Source organism: Camelus bactrianus, chromosome 18 (genome assembly GCF_048773025.1).
Source record: "Camelus bactrianus isolate YW-2024 breed Bactrian camel chromosome 18, ASM4877302v1, whole genome shotgun sequence".
NCBI lineage: Eukaryota > Metazoa > Chordata > Mammalia > Artiodactyla > Camelidae > Camelus > Camelus bactrianus.
In genome coordinates this window covers 19,361,495-19,384,034 of record NC_133556.1, presented here as the reverse complement: position 1 = coordinate 19,384,034, position 22,540 = coordinate 19,361,495, and the positions used below count along the sequence as shown (strand labels likewise).

Sequence of the window (22,540 nt, the reverse complement as noted above, 5' to 3'; positions counted from 1 at the left end):
AAAGGCCACTTATTGTATGATTTCATTTATGTAAAATGCCTAATATATAAAATAAACAACAAGTTCATACTGTATAGCACAGGGAACTATATTCAATCTCTTGTAGTAACTTATAGTGAAAAAGAATATGAAAATGAATATACGTATGTTCATGTATGACTGAAGCATTATGCTGTACACCAGAAATTGACACAACATTGTAAATTGACTATACTTCAATAAATATACATATTTATTATATATATATAATATATGTATATATATAATATATATATATATACACACACACACAAAAAAATGTCCAAAACAGGCAAGTCCATAGACACAGAAAGTAGATTAGGGGCTGTCAGTGGCTAGAGAAGTGGGGGTAACTGTGACTGCTTAATAGCTATTGGATTTTCTTTTGAGATGATAAAAATATGGATCTAGGTAGTGGTGATGATTGTACAACATTGTGAATGTACTCAGTGCCATGAATTCTGTATTTTAAAAAGGAAAATTTTATGTTATGTGTATTTTATTACAGTAAAAACAAACTATATTTCTGCATGCTGGTACAGAAAATACAAAACTTCTAAAAAGAGAGTGATTTTATTATCTTCACATCTCAGAAATGCTTCCCATTAGCTTATCCAGAATTTAGCTGTTTGTGTTAATTTTCTTTTTAGTAAAGTCAGAAACTATCAGCTATCACACATTTACATTTAAACTATCATTATTTTCTTCCTTACAAGTTTTGCCATTAATTCACTTTCACTGTTTAAAGCTTTTCCTCTTTATAGAATAAATATTTTTCTCACTCTGAAGGACTTTAAGGATACTATGCATAGCCTTCAATAATAGTTAAACATGCAATAAATGCCTTTCTTTTATTTGCTTTATTTAATTACTAAGCATTCTGTTCACAAACTCTCAGCCTTTGAAACTCACTGAGTGTGTAATGAGGTTGTCTTCTACCAAAACTGGTTAAATAAAAAAACATATAAAAAATCATTGGCAGGAGGGCTTTTATAATAACCATAAATATCAGGGAAGATCAAATAAGAGAGACAAAATATTAAGACAATTACTTACTTTCTATATTCTGTACTTCTCTAAATCTAACTTAAAGTTAATTTTGACTCTACATTTCTTAATATTCAGTGTCATCTTAGACTTTGTGTCAGTTTTTAAAGTAAGGCTATCTGTTTTATCATCCTCAGTTGTTAAGAACAAGATCTACAGTTTTGGAGAACGCGGGATTACCAAGTTTTTGATTTCATTGGCTGCCCAGGGCCTCATTTATCTGCTGTTGCTTTTGTGTCTGGAAAGTACATTCTGGAACCTGAAAAACTTTGTCTATCATAAAATTATATTTAACGTCTACAAGAAATTCATGAAAGGCACGAAGGTAAGTAACTAAGGTAGACTGTAGATACAACTCAAAGAAAGCTCAGTGTTAGGCCAGAATGTATGAATTTACGTACTCCTACCTCTATTACTTTATAAAGAAAACATTATTCAATTATACCAAGAATAATGTGAACCAGAAGACTTTTATCTTAGTTTGGATTTCAGGTTCTAAACTTTGAATCCTCTGCCAACAAGGAAATAATCAATTTGCCTTGGATTGAATATGATAGAAGGTGCTGCCTTCTGCACGTGGAGTCTTTGGGATGCATTTGGTTGTAATTATGGATTAGACTTCTTAAATCTATGTAGGATCACAGGGCTTCATGGCCTCTGCCCGTCAGATTGTTAACTGTTGCTTCAAATAGTTCTCATGATTTCACATAATCTCAGAGTTTTACCTAGGATTTTTTTGTTGTTGTTGTTTTAATGATCCATTCATTAGGTAATGGAATTCCCAGTGGTCTTTACTTGAACATCTATTGAGGCAGCAAACCTCCATCCGTCTCCTTGTAACTTCCCCTCATTCATCCTAATCCTGTCTGTGGGTGCTATTCCACGGTGGCTCTAGATACTGACCATGAATTTCTCTAAGCCTGCATAACTCTAATATTTCAGAAGGGAGGATATCTTGAGACCACAATGACCTTTGCTTCCACCTGGAATTCTGACTAGTATGAGTAGCATTTTAGTTGCCTGTGTTATGTTGCTAATTAATGCCTAGAACAACATAACAAGACAAAAGTCCTATTTTATTTACCAAAACTCATACAGATTTCACTACTACAAACAGAAGATGTCTGGTCCAAGACATGTCCAACCAAAATAAATTTATCTTTTTGTGCAACATAGAATAGAAAGAACTTTTCTCAATTGCCTAGGATTAAACATTTCATGAATGTTACCTTGAGATTTTTTTTCCTGCCCTAACTTACTTAGACTGAGGCAATAAACCCTAAACCATGTCACAGTCTTCAGGCATGAGAAAAGAACCATAATGAGTACAGAAGCAATTTTTTTTTTATAATATTATGAGAATATTCAGCTGGTAAATTTATTCTCCTATTTGTCACTGCCTCCAGTATGCTGAGAGCAGCCCCAAGCAAAAGACCAAGGCCTCAAACTTTTATATAGTAATCTAATGAACTAGTCTGGTTAGTCTGGGTGTCCTTAAACCAAAGTAAACTAAATTCCCTGTTTTCTTCAAGCCAAAAGTTCATTCTTAGTTTTCTTAACATTCCCAAATGAGAAAAAGTCACAATTATTAACAAGTAAAAGATAGTTCATGAACCATAAAAAGAGAAAGATATTAGATATAGAATTCTTTATTGACAGATTTTTTTTTCTTTCAACACTTTGAATATATGACATGAGTGCCTTTTAGACCGCACTGTTTTTATGGAATGGAGTACCAACTTCATGAGAGGCCAGATATTAATCCTTTGTTGTCCCCTTGTATCTAATGCATCATTTTTCTCCAGCCACTATCAAAATTGTCTTTTTGTCATTAACTTTGAATAGTTTGACCATAATGTGGTTAAGTGTGGATCTCTTTGTGTTAAAACTACTTAGGATTTGTTTAAATTCTTGAATGTATAGATTCAAATTTTTCATCCAAGTTAAGAAATTTTGGCCATTATTTCTTCAGACATTTCCATTATGCAAGTGAAATAATAGGCTTTGTTTCATACCGTTATTAAGATTAAATATATGTGAAATGCACAGTGCTAAGCACAAAACTAGCAATAAATATTAGATTTTAATAGGAACATTCTTGTTGTTTCTTAACATCCTCATTTTCCTCTTCTTCCACTGCTGCAAAACTTTTCAGTGTTCCCTATCTCAGTAAGTAACACCATCACTTGTGCATTTGTTTAATAGAGAAGTCTGGGACTTGTTCTTAACTCCTTTATTCATGTTCCATCCCTGCTGTAATTTCTCTCTGAATTATGTGTATAGATTTTTCAATTTGTTTCAGTAGAACTTCTTGGTACTTTTTGCTGAAAGCAAACATTTTCACCGGTGGCTGCTATATGTGTCCCAGAAAATAAAACACTAGAATGCCCCCTGTGATGTATGTTGTAATGCACTGTCAAGATCCTCCTTCAGTGGAGGAGTTGCTGCCCGCAGCTTCTGGGAGTGCTATCTTCAGAAACAATTCAGCTGTCATTATCTTCATGGATTGCTTCAGCTGCAGAGAACCTCCTCTCCCAAGGTGACACTCCTTCCCACATGGCCAGTTTCTAGTCACTTACAGATGCCGGAGTAAAATGTTTGGTCATCTCAGTGCCACTCAGACAACTTCGGGACTTCTCATGGGAAGCCGTGGGTCTACTGAGGTTGTCATTTGGCCTGCATCACAGCTTGACTTCTCTCCCTGCCTACTCCTGATTCCTTCCTCTCCCTTCCATGGTGTTGGTCCCAAAGAAACTTCACCTGCAACAGTTAGTACCAGGAGAGGTCTCAGAAAGCATACAATAAGATGGGGTTTTAGAACTAGATAATTCACTGCTCATCTAGCAGTGAGGTCCACATCACTGGTGGTGAAGGAAGCACAGAGAGTCTTTGGCACAAAGTAGTGGTCCAACAGTTAAAACCTTCACCAGTGGTGCATTGGGATGATGTACCAGAGGAAGAGAATGCACTGGCTGATGTGATGTATCAAGTATTTGAGAAATGTGGAGAAAATAACAGCCATAAGAATGATAGAATTAAGAGGCTATTGGTATAAAGTCATGGCTTTAAAAAAGAAAAAGCTGAGAGTTGTTAGTAGGAAATTGAAAGTGAAGTGTTAAAATAAAAGGACTTCTTTGGTAGCATATAATGAGGTTCTCATTTACTGCAGTGAAAGGGCGGAGAAAACTGAGTACTGGGATCAAGGTCTAACTTTCATATTAGATGATCTCCAGGAAGGTCAACCTTTTAACCAAGGCAGATCTTCTATGCCAAGACCGCAGCTCTTGTTAGAATAGAGTGAGAATCTGTTGTATGAGGTGGAGACATCTGAGTTAATGACCCCAAAATATTAAGTCCTCCGACTCACTCTGAGTCTACAACAGATGGCACACTCTGCTCTGTTAAGAATTCACATTTCCTCCTGAAATGAAGAAAATATAGAGGCCTCCCCTGCAAAACAGCACCTACCTACTCATGGTGGTAATCCACCAATTGCTCTCTAATTACTCAGTAATTAATAGAACACACAGGCAGAAAAATTAAAAGAGCTGTAAAACACCTTTCTACCAACTAGATGTATTTGACATTTATAGAATACTCCACCCAGTAAGAGCAGTGCACATGGAACATTCATCAAGATACACATTCAGAATTTTAAGAGAATTGAAATAATGCAGAATATTTTTTTTCTGAGCATTATGATATTAAACTACAAGTTAACAGAATTATAACAGGAAAATCTGTAAACATTGGGAAATTAAGCAGCACACTTCTATATAACCCATCAGTCAAAGAGGAAGTTGCAAAGGAAATTAGAAAATATTTTGAACTGAATGAAAATGAAAATAAAACATACCAATTTTGTGGGATACAGTATTTTAATGGAAATTTATACCATTAAATGCTTATATTTGAAATGAAGGAAAGTTTCAGGTCAATTATTGAAGCATTGACCTCAATAAATTAGGAAAAGAAGAGCAAAACACACTCAAAGCAGGCAGAAGTAAGTATGTAAAAATAAGAAAAGAAAAACATAAAATTTCAAACAGAAAAGCAATGGAGAAAATTGATGAGTGAAACCAAAAATGAATTCATTAAAAATGATTATAATAAGTCTCTAGCCAGTGCGCCCATAAAATACAGAGAGACGGCACATATTACCAATATGAAGACAAATGAGGGGATATCACTACAGACACTACAGAAATTAAAAGCTACTTTATGCTCATACATTTGACACCTTAGATGAAATAGAACAATTCCTAGAAAGACCAAAACTCACTCGAGAATAAAGAAACTAAATATTCTTATTACAATTAAAGAAATTTCCTGTGTAGTTTAAAATCTGTGAAAAAGAAAACCCCAAGCCTGAGTAATTTCACTGGTGAATTCTAGCAAAAACTTAAAGAGAAAATAGCATTAATTCTACATGATTTCTTCCCAGAAGTAGAAGAGACGGGAGCATTTCTCAATTTACTTTTGAAGTCGTCATTAATCTTACACCAAAGCCAGAGAAAGTACAAGAAGCCAATATCCCTCATGGGCACAGATACACAAATACGTTGGAATATCTCCAAGAAAATATTCATAAATAGAATAAAAGAATATATGGAAGGAATAATGCACCATGAACAAGTGGGGTTTATTCCATGAATGTAAAGTTAGTTTAATATTTGAAAATAAATCAGTGTTGCAGTATTAATAATCTCAAGAAGAAAAATCACGTTTTTATCAATTATTGCACAAAAGCATTTAACAACATTTAACATCCATAAACCAAGGAAAGGAAATACCTTAACCTGTTAAGTAGCATCTACTTACACATGAAGCCTACACTAAATGTAATAGTGAAATACTAAACGTTTTCCCCATAAGATTGAAAAATGGAGCAAGGATGTTCACTCTTACCACTTCCATTCAACCAATTTTGAGACTGGAAAAGAAAAAAAGCACGTAAAGCAGCTCTCTTTTCACCCTTTTGATTAGCCTATTTACTGAGCTGGTTATATTCTCCTGCACCATCTCTCCTTAACCACTACCATCAAATGAGTACTTGAAGCAACAAACAAGCAATCAAAAGAACAAAATTTTGCTCCAACAGTACAAATTACTATTCACAAAACATACCATGTGGTTTCATTCCTACACATCTTTCACTAAGCTCCCACTGCTGATGGCAGCCTTTCTTCCATCACCACCTTCCTTTCATTCTCTCAATATATCTTTATTTACTCCTCAAAATCAGCTCAGACCTCGACTCTAAGGGGCCTATCCTCCAAAAAGAAGGAGTTCATTCTTCTCCTCTCTTGGATCTCATGGTCTCTTGAACATATTTTAATATGTAACAAATCACACTATATAATAATTAATAGTATCAATGTGGCTTTGTTCTCCAGGAAGTGCCCATGTTACTGGCAAGGATATACTGCTTACCCATAGCTGTAGAAAACTTGTTCATGACTATAGTTTCCAAAACTGAGCAATTCAGGAACAAATTTGAACATAAGATTTCAGGAAGTCGGTAGGAAAGCTCTAACATCTGACATCTTTGAGATTACTCCATCAGGTCAGCTTTCAAAAAGCCACACAGTTTAAAGCAAGACATCTAAAGTCTATTCACTTCTGTGATCCTTGTCTTGAAAATACAGGCTACGGTGTCCACCCAAGTAACCAAGGAATATGAGGATAAAGACGTAGAAGATGAAAGGAAGAGAGTCCTGACACTGTTAACTAATTTGAAGCGTGCCCCGCTACTTCTTAACGAACTTACAAAGGTAAAATCATTCAATGTCCAACCTTGCCCTAAGATTTAGCCTACCTTCCCTGCCAAGACTGTATTGGTAGTATTAATAATTCATTGGAGTTTTATGGGATCTATGTAAATATTCTGGTAAAAGAGACGGCTGAGGGGAAAAGAGCTCCTGTGGAACTGCCCACAGGTAGCAGTCCTCAGGGGTCTGAGGTTATGGTTGTGGCTGACTGTAATCAGTGCTTTACTACAATGTGGTTCCTTTTTAATTTTCTCAGATTTATTATAAGTGTCCAGTTGTAAAGGCTGTAAGAAATATCTCCCTTTTAGTCCAAAAGTACGAGTGCTTTGGATTACTTGGATTAAATGGAGCTGGAAAAACCACTACATTCAAAATGTTGACTGGAGAGGAGACCACAACCTCTGGACTTGTGTTAATTGATGGCATTAGCATCACTGAAAATATCAGAAAGGTATTTCTGGACCTAATCACTGAGTCAGTGCCCTAAGGGAGGAGGTGAGCGAGACAAATGGGTGGGGGGCATGGAAGGAAAGCTGGAAGCATTGACATATATACATTCTTTACTCAAAAATAACAGACTCCAGGGACAGCGATAGTCATGATAACATCCTGAATTTGGGAAAAGGCAAATATTCTTTCTGGCTGAAACAAAATTTGAGTATCTATACATGGATCAAACTAGTAACAGGAAGAGCAGCTATCTCACTTAATCTGCCATGATGTAATTGGAGCTTCTTATAAAACAATGGTTAGAAGAAGTAGTTGTGAAAGATGTTGAGAAAGTAGAGTTGTCAGGGTTTGGGCTCCATTTGGATGTGGGCTATAAGGAAAAGAAAAGAACCTGAGACATTGTCCAGGAATCTATCTTGAGCCAGTGAATGAATGAAAGTTCCATTCACCCAGAGAGTAAATACAGGACATGAGTATACTCAGAGGAGGATATGTTGAGTGTCAGATGTCTGCAGCACATTTCAATGGGAAATACATCTCAACATAATCAAAACTATTTATGACAAACCCACAGCCAACATAATACACAATGGTGAAAAGTTGAAACCTACCCACTAAGATCTGGAACAAGACAAGGGTGCCCACTCTCACCACTTTTATTCAACATAGTATTGGAAGTCTTAGCCATAGCAATTAGACAAGAAAAAGAAATAAAAAGGATTCAAATTGGAAGAGAAGAGGTAAAATTGGCACTAAAAGCTCCACACAAAAATTACTAGAGCTGATAAAAGAATTTGGCAAGGTAGCAGGATACAAGATTAACATACAGAAATCAGTTGCATTTCTTTACACTAACAATGAAATATCAGAAAAGGATAGTAAAGAAACAATCGCTTTTAAAATCCCATTCCAAAAAATAAAATACTTAGGAATAAATCTGACTAAGGAGGTCAAAGACTTCTACACAGAGAACTACAAAACACTGACTAACGAAATTAAAGATGACTTAAAGAAATGGAAAGATAGTCCATGTTCTTGGATTGGAAGAATTAATATTATTAAAATGGCCATACTACACAAAGCAATCCACAGATTTAATACATCCTTATCAAATTACTTAGGACGTTTTTCACAGAACTAGAACAAATAATCTTAAAATTTATATGGACTCACAGAAGACCCAGAATTGTCAAAGCAATACTGAAGAAAATGAGTAAAGCTGGAGGCATAACCCTCGCAGACTTCAGACAATACCACAAAGCTACAGTAATCAAAACAGCATGGTACAGGCACAAAAACAGATATGAGGGACAAGGAAGAGAATAGACAGCCCAGAAATTAACCCACATATTTACAGTCAGTTAATGTCCAACAAAGGAGGCAAGAATGTACAATGGAGAAAATACAGTCTCTTCAGCAAGTGGTGTTAAGAAAGCTGGACAGTCACATGTAAATGAATGGAGTTAGAACACTGCCTCACACCAAACACAAAAATAAATGTAAAATGGCTTAAAGACTTAAACATAAGGCAAGATACCATAAATCTCCTAGAAGAGAAGATAGACAAAACCTTAGACATAAATCCTTCGGTGTTCTTATCACCTCCTTATTGAAGTCAGGATCTAGTAGACTGTTGAGGTCTATTTCATTATTTGTTCATTCAGGGGACTTTTCTTGTTTTTGTTTTTTTTTAATTGGGAGTAGTTCCTCTGCTTCTTCATTTTACTTATGTTTCTCTAACTCTACGAACTTAGGAGTAACAATTATCTACTGTGGTCTCAAAGGACTATTTTTTTTTAAGTGGGAGCATCCCTGTGTAAACAGTGCACATCTAATAATTTTGTTGTTTTGGGGAGTTTTTAGTATGGATGGTTGCCATGTCTTTATTCTATGTGTGCTGACTGTTATCCCCTTGACTGGGGATGTAGTTGGTGTTTTGCTGACCAGAGCCTGCCCTTGTTGTTGAGTAGGGTCTCCTCTTTCCTCTGTAGTCGTCACAACCCTGACAGGTGCCAGGTCTGCTCCCCTGTTGTTGAAATAAAGGGTTTCAGACCCATTGCTGATCTGGGGTGTGTGGTAAGTGGGATTGGATCACTTCCATTGGAAGAGGAGCTGCTGAGTATTCCTCTGCAGGAAATGTCTCCCAGGAAGTGCCCTTTGTGATGTTGTCCATCACGTGCTATGCAAGCTTACAACGTACACTTTGTTGACACTGCCCATGTCCTCGCTTCAGCTGCAGAAATGTCAGCAGTCCTCTCTAGTGACCCCCAGGTTCTTTTATTTTCATTACTCAAGGAGCCTGTTCAAAACAAAATATTGCTGCATTTTATGTCCAAGAGTGTTCTGCCCATGTCTTCCTCTAGGGATTTTATACTATCTGGTCTTACATTTATGTCTTTAATCCATTTTGAGTTTATTTTTATACATAGTGTTAGAGAATGCCTAATTTCATTCTTTTACATATAGCTGTCCAGTTTTCCCAGCACTATTTATTAAAGAGAGTGTCTTTTCTCCATTGTATTTCCTGCCTCCTTTGTTATAGATAAATTGACCATAAGTGCATGGGATTATTTTTGGATTTTTGATCCTGTTCCATTGATCTATGTGTCTGGTTTTGTTTTTTTTTTTGTTTGTTTGGTTTTTTTTTTTTTTTTGCTAGTACCATACTGTTTTGATTTTTGAAGCTTTGTAATATAGTCTGAAGTCAGAGAGTCTGAACTCAGAGAGTGTGATTTCCCCTAGCTCCGTTCTTCTGTCTCAGATTGTTTTGCCTATTCTGGGTCTTCTGTATTTCCATATTAATTTTAACATGTTTTGCTCCAGTTCTGTGAAAAATGCCATTGGTAATTTGATAGGGATTGCCTTGTCTCTGTATATTGTCTTGGGTAGTGTGGCCATTTTAACAACATTGATTCTTCCAAGGCAAGCACACAGTATATCTTTCGATCTATTGGTGTCATCTTCAATTTTTCACCAATGCCTTACAGTTTTCAGGTATAGGTCTTTGCCTCTTAGGTAGGTTTATTTCTAGGTATTTTATTATTATTTTGATGCAATGGTAAATGGGATTCCTTCCTTTATTTCTCTTTCTGATACTTTATTGTCTGTTACTTTATACATTTATAGAAATGCAACTGATTTCTGTGTATTCATTTTGTAAATCAATCAGAGAAAGACAAATATTGATTTGTAAGTCAATCAGAGAAAGACAAATATCACTTATATGTGGAATCTAAAAAAATCACACAAACAAACTTATTTACAAAACAGAAAAAGACTCACAGACATAGAAAACAAACTTATGGCTACCAGGAGGGGAAGAGGGAAGGAGGAATAAATTGGGAGTTTGGGATTAGCAGATACAAAATACTATGTATGGAATAGATAAACAAAAAGGTCCTACTGTATAGCACAGAAAACTATATTCAATGTCTTGTAGTAACCTGTAATGGAAAAGAATATGTACATTTTTATATGGATAGCTGAATCACTATACTATACACCAGAAGCTAATACAACATTGTAAATAAATGACAGCAATCAATAAAATCAATTAAAAATGGGCAGCAAAAGAAAAAGACTATATAAAATAAAAATAAATATATTTTAATACAAAAACTTGTCTTTCTCTGTCTGACTTATTTCACTTAACATAATATCCTCTAGGTCCATCTATGTTGTCACAAATGGCAAGATTCTGTTTTTATGGCTGAATAATATTCCATTGTATAGATATGCCACTTCTTTATCCATTCATCCATCAACACATTTGGTTTGTTTCCATGTCTTGGCTATTGTAAATAATGCTGCAATAAACATGGGGGTGTAGGTATCTTTTTGAGTTAGTGTTTTAATTTCCTTTGGATAAATACACAGAAGTGGAATTGCTGGATCATATGGTACTTCTATTTTTAATCTTTTGAGGACTCTCATACTGTTTTCCATAGTGGCTACACCAATGTACATTCCAAACAACAGTGCACAAGGGTTCCCTTTTCTCCACATTCTCACCAGTATTTGCTATAGCTTGCCTTTTTGATAATAGCCATTCTAACAGGCATGAAGTGATATCTCATTGTGGTTTTGATTTACATTTCCCTGGTTATTAGTGATGTTGTATACCTCTTCATGTACCTGTTGGCCATCTGGATGTCTTCTTTCAAAAAATGTCTATTCAGGTCCTCTGCCCATTTTTAGAACAGATTTGTCTTTTTGATTTTGAGTTGTATGAGTTCATTACATACGTTGGATATTAACCTTCTATCAGATATATAACTTACAAATATTTTCTCCCATTTGGTAGGTTGCCCTTTTGTTTTATTGATGGTTTCCTTTGCTGTGCAGAAGCTTTTCAGTTTGATGTAGTCAAGCATGTTTATTTTTGTATTTGTGTGTATATATATATATATATAATATATTATATATAACAATATATAATATATAATACGTGATAATATATATTTATATATAAATATATACACAAATACATATATGTATGATATATGTATGTATATCATAACACATGGTATATATACATATATATCATATACATACAATTTTTATGTGTAGGAGAATTGGCCTGATAGAAGTTACTTGCCATTAATGAAAGTGAAATCCTCTACATTATTTTAATTGATTTAATAGAATGGCTCTTTCTTAATGATATTTGAATAGACATCTTCATCTAACAAAAAACTATCTTGGGTACATAATAGTGCACAGTAGATATATGTTGAAAATTCCAGTTCGAGATGTTATTATTCCATTCTACTACCATGGGTTCCAGCTGTAAAGATTCTTTAGACCAAAAAAGAAATAATCCTTGTTGGGAGCTCTATGGGTATCACCTTGCCAGCATGGGCTAGAAACTTCAGGTTTTCTATCTCATCCATGTAACTGTATGTTTAATGGAATAACTGACTTGGGTCTATTGCTAATGAATTACCCTCTGGATTCAGATTAGGTCAAGAATTGGCTATTGTCCTCAATCTGACCCCATGCTGAACCACATGACAGGTCGGGAATTGCTGATCATGTATGCCAGGCTGCGGGGGGTCCCTGAGCCAGATATTTACATGTACGTGGAAATTTTTTTGCATTCAATGCACCTGGAAACCCATGCTGACAAGTACATCTACACATACAGGTGAGACATTATGCTACTGTATTTATTAAGCTGCCTGCTGCACACCTGTGTTTCTACTGTTAGAATGAATGCCTGTAAACTCAACCTGACAACTCTGTCACACAGAGGCCATGACTATGAAAGAGCCTTATGTCCTGTCAGGGTTTGGATGTCAGGAATAAGGCAGATCACACTTGCATAAAGTTAACCTTTTGTAGGCATGAGCTGTAGCCTTTGCATTTCAAAAATGAGCAACTTCATCCATATATGACTATGTTTTTTGTGTCCTCTAAACAAAAATATTTTGCAAGACAATGATGCTAAAATAAATTACCCCAAAAAAAGTCATTTTAAAGAAAATGGGTTGATATACACGCCTGGACTTGGGCCTGCTGCCCTTTGTGAGTCATATCAAAGCAGCATTGTGGGTATATGAGCTAATTCTGTCCTATGAATTAATGATGTATATATCCTTATTTCTTCTTTCTCCTCCACTTTCTCTCTCCTTCTTTGACGACAAAGTGGAGGAAACAAACGTAAACTGAATACTGCTATTGCCCTAATGGGAAAGTCCTCAGTTGTCTTCCTGGATGAGCCATCTACTGGCATGGACCCAGTAGCCAGGCGCCTGCTCTGGGACACAGTTACATGGATGTGTAAAACTGGCAAAGCTATCATCATAACCTCTCACAGGTATGACCCACTGGGAGACTTGGTTGATAGAAGAGTATAGGAGGGAACTATTCAGAGCCAGGAATATAGGTCAGTGAAGTTGTCTAAGTATGTGAACTACATAAGAGGGACTACGAACAGATGATGATTCTTGGCTTTAGCTCAGTTGAGTTCTGAAATCCAGACTTGGTAGAAGATTGGAAGTTAGAGAACTGTTCCTATTGTGAACTTAAAAATCAACTGCTTTGAATTTTAAAACCTCTTCTTGCCAAATATGGTCTTAGTGATGATCATCTTAAAATACCAAGCTTTCTACTACAAGCGTTACCTTATAATCCTAGCTCTGTTTTGAAATACAGAATTCTCCCTCTGAAAGGGAGTCTCTTCAGCCTTGTACCCTTTGTGCCCCTAGCATGGAAGAATGTGAGGCGCTTTGTACCAGGCTGGCCATCATGGTAAAGGGCCAGTTCAAGTGCCTGGGCAGCCCTCAGCACCTCAGAAACAAGTTTGGTAACGTATATATTCTGACAGCAAAGATTAAGATTGATGAAAATGAAGATAAACTAGCGGAGTTCAAAGAATTCATTGCAACAACTTTCCCAGGTAAGAGAAGTAGGGTTGGCTTGTGAAAACTGTGTTAAGTCACGTATGTTGTGCTGCTGCATGTAATAATTAACTTTTTGCTGTGAGTTACTGATGTTTATTTTCAATTAGGCTCCTTTGGGAATAGTTTTTTTCTATGAATTTATTCCTGATTATGCTAAGAAGCTTTCTCAAAATAGCAGAGGCTCTCACCAGTCTCTTGTAGGAACCAACCAGTAAGATAAATGTGTTCAGGTGTATTTATCTGGAGCTAAATTATTGAGGTTAAGTCTCTATTTTTTACGCTTGATGAAAATTTTTCAGGTTTCCCTTTTCTGAGCATGTATCCTCTGCCTTTCCCTGACTCCTGAGACAGGAAATGCCTATGAAATGCAAACAAGAACAATAAACTCCCTTTTCTCCTTTCAAGGAAATAATCTCAGTGTGTGACGTAAAAATGAATTATTCTGCTTTTGTGTGCTAACTTCAGTAAGTGCCTCTCTGTGCCCATGGTAAACAGTAATTTACAGCCAGCTTCTATTTATTTCTACCCCCACTACTTTATTCTAATTGTTAAGCAGAGATATGGTAAGTCTTTTAAGTTTGACTGGCTTAGTCTCTAAGTTGAATGATGACTCTGTTAACAATGTGGTGGCCAGATGGTCATGATGCAAGATTAAAACCATGGAGGCTATAACAATGGTAAAGCAATACATGGTATTGGTATACACTAAGGAAGTGACTGTCAGAATGGAGAGGAAGAAATGATAAGAAATGGATATACAAGGGGGGAGGGTATATAGCTCAGTGTAGAGTACATGCGTAGCATGCACAAGGTCCTGGGTTCAAACCCCAGCACCTCCATTAACAAACAAACAAACAAACAAACAAATCTAATTACCTTCTCCTCAAAAAAGCACAAAAACCCAAAAGTCCTAGCTAAAAAAAAAAAAAGAAGAAGAAAAAGAAATGGATATACATATTGAAATGGGCAACTCAAGAGGAGGAACCACTATGTGGAAAAGATAATTACTTCCGTATTAATTATATTAATTATACCTAGAAATTCAGATAAATATGTTCATTAGGCAGTTGAATATTCATTGAATCATTCATTCATATGGTAAGATTTATGGAGCATTTGTTGCATACAGTGTTGAAGACACTGAATTAACCACACAGAATCATATACCCTGTGAGCCACTTCAACATCCTACTCAGCCTGAAGGTGAGAGAGGACACAAGAAGAACTGAGGACAAACTTGTCTTAAAGGAAGTGAACAAAATAGCTTGGCTGTGAAACTACGTATGGAAGACTGCTGATTTGGCGATCTTTCCCCCATACTATTTAGCTGTTTTAAAAAAAAACCTCCCCATTTAAAGAGAGCAGAATAGAAAGGAACCTGTATGTTATCTATATGCAAAGATTATCCAGAAAAGGGGGAAAGAACAAAATAGAATATGTGAAAGGCAGCTTAAATGTACATTTCAGTCTAAGATTATCTATAGAAACTGAAAGATTATTTTAATTAAATGCTTCTGTTTAGGGTCAAAGAATTTAAAAGATCATGCATTATCTTTAAAAGACCACAAAGAAAATAGTTCCTCTTTCTACAGCATGACAGATTATACTCTCAGAAACGTACTGCTGTTAAAATAAAAATACACACTGGAAAACATAAAGTAAAATTACTTTTAATCATTTGCTTCGAGTCAGGGAAAAAAAATGAGAAAATTCAAAGAACTAAAACAAAACAGAAAGAAAAATTAACAAGCTGATACTTGATAGTGACAATAATAAAACTCAGAAGCTGGTTAGCCCTGAAGCAAGTTCCAATACCAGAACTAAGATAAGAGGTAAAATGTTGGGCCCACTGCCATGTGAGTTTAACCTAAGATTCCCACAATAAGGAAGGACCTCCAAAAATGAACAAATGTTCTGGTTTCCAGTCCAGCATGTGAAAATGTTGGAAATTGATGCTCTGTCCTAATAAGTAAAAACCTGAACAAACTGAGAAATCAACAACTCTTCTAGGATCTGAAAAAGAGGTAAGGGCACAGGGCAAACCACTGCAGCCAATATTGGAGAGACTGGCAAACACAGGGACTCATGGGTTACCAGAGCAGAGAATAACAAGCAGAAACCTCAAGGGGAAACCAGTGCCAGTGTGGGAAAACCTGAATTATAATTGAATTGCTGGAGGTGCTGTGTGGACAACTCCAAGAGGTAGCAACTCGAGGGGACCCAGTCCTGGGGGGTCTCCCACATACTGTGATATTTACCCCCAGGACCTTGACCCGGCTACCAGAGAAAGTATAAGAAAAATCCCCTCATGCTTCCAGAAGGGAGAAGGGGAAAGGAACCATTTTGAAAGACATAGGACTCTTTTCTTTGTAAAACACCTACCCTCAGGGGAAACTAGTTAAGTAGAAGCTAACAGGCTGGGGTATTTTCAGAGCCTAAATGACCTTGGGGAAGCTCCAGTCAACTCTTGGCCATCTTGTTCCACAAAAGCGGGGAAAAAGTGAGAAACCTCTTGTAAAGTTCACTGTGCAGAGGTATAGACTCACTGAATAGTTGAGATATTCACACAGGATATAGAACACTCCCTCTCTCCCACACCTCACCACTAGATTATTGAAGTTCCATTTACCGCAGTTCCTTTTTCCAAGGAAGTCTAGCAATCAGACACAAAATCAGAAATCACACCAAAAGCCATAAAACACAATGTGAAGAGACAGAGCAGTGTCAGAACGAGACATGTCAGTGATGTTGGAATATCAGTCCAGTAACTGGAAACAACTATGATTGATATGCTAAGGGCTATGCTACAGTGGATAAAGCAGACAATATTCACGAACAAATGGGCAATGTGGGCTGGCAGATGGATGGACTAAGAAGGAATGCTAGAGATCCAAGACACCGTAAGAAATGAAGAATGAAGAATGTCTTTAATTGACTTCTTCAGTAGACTAGACATGGCTGAAGGAACAACTGCTGAGCTAGAGGATCTACCAGTAGAATCCACAAAAACAAAAAGCACAGAAAACAAAGACTAAAAAAAAAAGAACAAAATATCCAAAGACTGTAAGACAACTACAAAAACAAATGTAATATGCGCAATGTTGGAAATACCAGAAGAAAAAGAAAAAGAGAAAGGAACAGAATATTTTAAATAATGACTGAAAATCTCCCCCAAATTAATGTCAACACCAAACCACAAATCAGGGAAGCTCAGAGAACAGGATAAATGCCAAAAGTAAATAAACCAACAAACAAACAAGCAAACAAATAATGAGACCTAGGTATATCATTTTCCAATGACATAAAATCAGAGAAAAAAAAATCTTGAAAGAATCCAGAGAAAAGAGCCACCTTACCTATAGAGGAACAAAGATAAGACTTGCATCCTCAGAGACCGTGCAAGCAAGAACAAAAGGGAGTGAAATATTTAAAGTGTTGAGAGAATAAAACCACACACATAGAATTGTGTACCCAAAGAAACTTCAATTCTCCTTCAATGTGAAGGAGAAATAAAGGCTTTCTCAGGCAAAAAAAAAAAAAAAAAAAAAAAAAAAATTGAAGATATTTCTTGCCAGTAGACCTGCTTTGCAAGATATGTTTTTTTTAAAAAGTTCTTTAGAGAGAAGGAAAATGTACACACACACACACACACACACACACACACACACACACACACACACAGGAATACTATTCAGCCATAAAAAAGAATGGAATAGTGCCATTTGCAGCAACATGGATGGACCTAGACATTACCATACTAAGTGAAGTAAGTCAGAGAAAGAAAAATACTATATGATATCAATTATATGTGGAATCTTAAAAAATGACACAAATGAACTTATTTACAGAACAGAAACAGAGTCACAGACATAGAAAACAAACTTACGGTTATCAGGGGAGAAGTAGGAGGAAGGATAAATTGGGAGTTTGGATTTGCAGATACTACCTACTATATATAAAATAGATTAAAAAGAAAACAAGGTCCTACTGTATAGTACAGGGAACGATATTCAATACCTTGTATGGCCTATAATGAAAAAGAATGTGGAAAGGAATATATATATATATATATATGGCTGAATCACTATGCTGTATACCAGAAACTAACACAACATTATAAACTGACTTTATATTTAAATTTTAAAAAATAAAAAGGAGCATGCATGGAAGTACTAGAAAAAAATTAGATGAGTAGAGAACACAGTGATATACAAAGACAGCTAGTGTGCTGGAGAGAATTTTTTAAGTAAACATCTCAGAAATACTTCACTATTAAGAACAAATAAACAACATAGAAAGTACAAGGGACATGGAGACTGGAAAGGAGGAAACAGAAAACCATCAACCAGAAATATAGGCAAGCATTCGAGAGAGAAAATAAGAGAGAGGCAAGGAAAGACAAAGCAACACAACCATGAAAACAGTCCACAAAGAAAAAAAAGCAAAGCCATAGAAGAGAACAAATACTGAAATACTATCATTCAAGAACATTTCCTGAGATAATACAAACCTACTTATTCAAAGGACAACCTGAAAATTGACCCAACATTGTCAACGTCAAGGAATATTCCAATATAACTATTGTATTTTGTATTGCAATAAAGGTTGGGGGACCTTTGGATATCCAGATTAAAAGACAAGGAAAAGAAAGAAAATTTATAAGGGAAAGAAATTTATATTGACCTCAGACTTTGTGTCAAACTTTCTATGATAAGAAAAATGCAAGCCAGAGATCTGACATATAGACAAAGTGAATTTCAAGAACAAAATTCACAGAGTTATGAACACATAAGAATTCAGTGGCTATTGTTCCCAGTGGCTCTCCCTGAAGACTTACAAACAAAATTTCACATAGACTGAGAAATAATTGAAGAAGTTTCTGCATAAGAGCTAAAGGTGTGCATTGAATGTTTTTTACCTCTAGACTGAGGCCTAAATGAAGAGGATCCAAGTGATAGATTATTATGTAAAAGAATATGTTTTAGAAATGTGTATAAAATAACAGTTATCAAAAACGGTAGGGAAGAAGGCAGAGGATACATGGAAAGTAGTATGCTTACTGAATGCCATTTAGGTGTTAAGTGGAAATAAAAAGGTGCTACTGTGAATTAGATGATGGGAAGGGCAGTAAGAGGTTACTAGCATATCCAATGTCATTCTTACTAGGGATACAAAAGACAGTATCTTAAAAGGAAGGGACTATTTGTGGGTATCAGCATAAAGATATTAGCATGAAGTTTACTGTTAGAACAAAAACATGTATTTTCTGTATCAGAATTGTAAAAATTAAAGAATAAAGAGAACCAACTACATGATGAAGATATACACACACATACTTTATATATTTATATTTGTGTTTATAACTATGCATGTATATGTATAAATAATTTTTTAATTGGAGGAATGTAATTAAATATATTGTTACTTTCCATAAATGTAAATAGGCTAATTCCTTCATTAAGTGAAAAAAATTTCAGATTAGATAATGAGCAAATCTATTTTTCTGATGTGTATTTTAAAAAAGGTAGTAAAAAAACCTAAACTAGAGAGGTTAAAAACAAAGGAATGAGGTTCACACTGTCTTGCTAGTCCGTTCTCAACCTTTAGTGATTTGTTAAAATTTTTAAGCTTTATATTCTCACCAGCTTATGCCATCCAGCTGTGTCTACCTTGTATAAGCAAATGCTCTCATCCTGATGCTGTCTGCAGATGCCTATCTTCCACCCCCAACCCCATATGGGGTTAGTTATTTGCCCTGAGTCTGCCCCATCAGAAAACTGATGGGATTAAGAAAAGCCAATAATTTGAAATTTATCCAGCCTTCTTACAGTAACAGTGAGAGTGGCATTCTTTCTGACTTGCTGTATCATACAGGTGAAACTGAAGTTGGTATAACCACTTTTAAAAAGAGCAATGGCCCAACAATTCCACCTACAGGTGTACCTTAGTTTCTTGCATGCACCTGTGGCAAGAAAACTAAAATAATATTTAAGTTAGCAATACTCACAATTGTCAGATAACCCATATGTCTATTAGTATAGCTGAATGGAAAATAAATTATGAAATATTCACATACCAGATTACTGTTTAAAAGGAAAATGAATGAATTCTAGTTCTATGCAACCTCATGGATGAATCTTACACTGAGAGAAAGAAGAAAGAAAAGAATATACACTAGATGATTCTATTAACACAAACTTCAAAAGTAGGAACATTCTACCTAAATTTTTAGGGGTACATGCCTGGAGACATTTAAAAAAGAAATGTCCAAAATTACAATGAAGGTATTGGTTATTTTTTGGGAGCATAGAGGCTGGGAAGTGGCACATGTGCCCAGGTTACTGTCACTTGACCTTAATGAGGTGGTTTCATCAGTGTTTGCTTTGAATATTTCATTAAATTCAGTGTTTAAAACATTTCATACACACAAAAAAGAGCTTTATGTGACTATGGAGACAATACATGCATTAAAATGCATATTAAGAAAAGCCACTTAGCATTATAAACATGTACGTTTTTCTTTAAAACATTTTAATCCCAGTTAATCCAATTTGCAATAATACACAAATTTGCCTGATAAGTGTAAACGTATCTGTTTGTTCTAAATTAGAAATGGATACCACCCTCTCCCCTGCACTGTCCCAGTGTGTTCTTCCTCACCTGTGAAAGAAACAGGCACACATGGCCCGATTTGGGTGATTTATATGTATGACTTCTTCTTTCACATGGTGTGTAATCATGCCCAGAGTGAGGAGGCCTTGTTCTGCTCTCCTCCCCATCAAACACACTGTCCGTGCATACATGCTCACACAAGAGTGAAAATCCTCCCAGTTAATATTTTCAGGACTACATTCAGAAATAAAGTCTTACAGTAACACTAGAATTGTAGAAGGCTCAGGTTTTTTACATTGGGCATGTGAGCTGACAATTTTTTGTGCCCAAAAGCCTGCCCTCAATAACTGCTATGAACTCCACATAATAAGACTTTCATCAGGAATAAATCTGCTGAAAAGAATTAACCATATCATGCATACCAAAGAGAGTGGATATTCAGTCATGTCCCCTTTTGTATTAGCCACATCCACTCACCTTTCTATGGCATATAATTACGTATATACAGCAATATTTTGGCAATTTTAAAAGAAATCTGTCAGATGATTCAGCCATCCTATCTTTCCTTTCTTAGGTAGTGTATTAAAGCAGGAGAATCAAAGGATCCTTAACTACTACATCCCCAGCAAGGACAATACCTGGGGAAAGGTGACTGTAAATTCATTCCCTTCTATCATTACATGTTAAGAAAGCACCAGTGATGGGAGAAGTATTAGATACTCAGGCATGTGGAGCAGAATTCTGGCAATGCAGGAGGAGCAGAGTCTTTAGGTTACTTTTCAAACACCCCTAGAGTTTAATTGCTTGGTTTCTGCTCCCTAAATCCCATTGTGAGTCCTTGTCCATCAAGAGAATGAGGAGAGAGTGCTGCCTTCTCTCAGTTTTTCAATTATCTATTTGTCCATTTTCTCATCTCCCTCTTCTGTGCCTTTTGTCCTCCACCATTAACTTGGCAGCAGTGGCAGGAAGTGGAAGAGGCACATCTGGCTTGGAGGCTGGAAGCGAGGACTGCAATGATAACTGCACTTTTTGTTATTGTTGTTGCTAAAGGTGTTTGGTATTTTGGAGGAGGCCAAAGAGCAATTCAATTTAGAAGACTATTCCATCAGTCAGATTACGCTGGAGCAAGTCTTCCTGAGCTTTGCTAACCTACAGTACACAGAAGATGATTATCAACAAAAGGTGCCATGAGATTCAGTTCCAACTGTTATGTCTTCCTTAGACTCCTCTACTACACCTGGATACATGGAGTGGCGTTCCTATGTGTGTATCTCAGTGTACATATGTTTATGTAATAAACAGTCCCACAAAGGAAAACACATGTCCCTTCTTTGTAGATTTACATCAGCAGCCTGTGTATCCAGCATGTGCAAATCTAAAGGAATTTGGTGAAAATTTTTGTTTTCTCTCCTAGAAAATATGAAAGAGCTACGTTTATCAGACTGGGGACAAGAACCTACTCTTGAGTATTCTGAATGTTTGAACAGAAACATCCAGAAATGATGCTGTTCCACACGTGCTGAGCAAGCAGGAATTACCCACCGCCCCCGCCGCCCCCCGGGGAGGTGGAGTGGATACAGGCTGCCTAGGCTGGCCAACAGGGAACCTTGGCTGGGTCTGGGAAGCAAGAAACTCTTCTCTGGGGTTGGCAGGCTGGTGGGTCACCTCCGTGAATCACTGGGAATCCACACTTAAGGGGGGAGGGGGAGCGGTTCAGGGAGGGGGAGTGAAGTTCCACGTCTGCTGCTGGTAAGAGCAGGAAGAATCTAGGAGAACATCCTTAAGCCCGTTGCCCTGCAGTGCTCCTCCAGCGCCCTCTCCTGATAAACGTTAACCTGTCAGTTCAAGAGCCTAGCTCTGGCGCGGAGAGGCAGTAAATGATACATATCTGGCACAGCCGACAGAGGATTTATCCTTCGATAGTCAGAATGCAGAATCTGTGACTCGTTAAGTTACACTGGAGCTGGGTATTCGGGTGGGGTCAGCCAAGAGGAGCAAGCATCGAGGAAACTGGGGAGCATGAGAAAGGTCTGGAGGTGGGGTCTACTGAAAGACTGGCTGAGGGCTCAGACGAGTGGCAGCGGTTTTCCCGCGCCAAGAGGTCAAGGGCAGAGGTGGAGGGGTGGAGAGTTGCTGGGGAGGAAGGGATGCGCATGCGGGGGCAAGGGCCGCGTGTACTGCGTGTATTATGCTTCACGACGGGGACCTTTTGGGTAGCCCGCCGGTGGGGATTTGCAA

The 22,540-nt window shown here is 36.7% G+C and overlaps 1 protein-coding gene across 2 annotated transcripts in view; it reads left to right on the top strand.

Moving 5' to 3' along the window:
* Window positions 1–21,701, top strand: part of LOC105073767 (phospholipid-transporting ATPase ABCA3) — a 105,649-nt gene extending 83,948 nt beyond the window's left edge. For both annotated transcript variants that reach the window (XM_074346228.1, XM_045521153.2), the window contains 8 exons: window positions 1,203–1,390; window positions 6,714–6,839; window positions 7,093–7,287; window positions 12,245–12,432; window positions 12,934–13,104; window positions 13,496–13,686; window positions 20,877–20,950; window positions 21,353–21,701. In XM_074346228.1, coding sequence (XP_074202329.1) covers window positions 1,203–1,390; window positions 6,714–6,839; window positions 7,093–7,287; window positions 12,245–12,432; window positions 12,934–13,104; window positions 13,496–13,686; window positions 20,877–20,950; window positions 21,353–21,493 — 1,274 coding nt within the window. In that variant the 3' untranslated portion in view covers window positions 21,494–21,701. The remainder of the gene's footprint in view (window positions 1–1,202; window positions 1,391–6,713; window positions 6,840–7,092; window positions 7,288–12,244; window positions 12,433–12,933; window positions 13,105–13,495; window positions 13,687–20,876; window positions 20,951–21,352) is intronic.
* The last annotated feature ends 839 nt before the right edge of the window (window positions 21,702–22,540 follow it).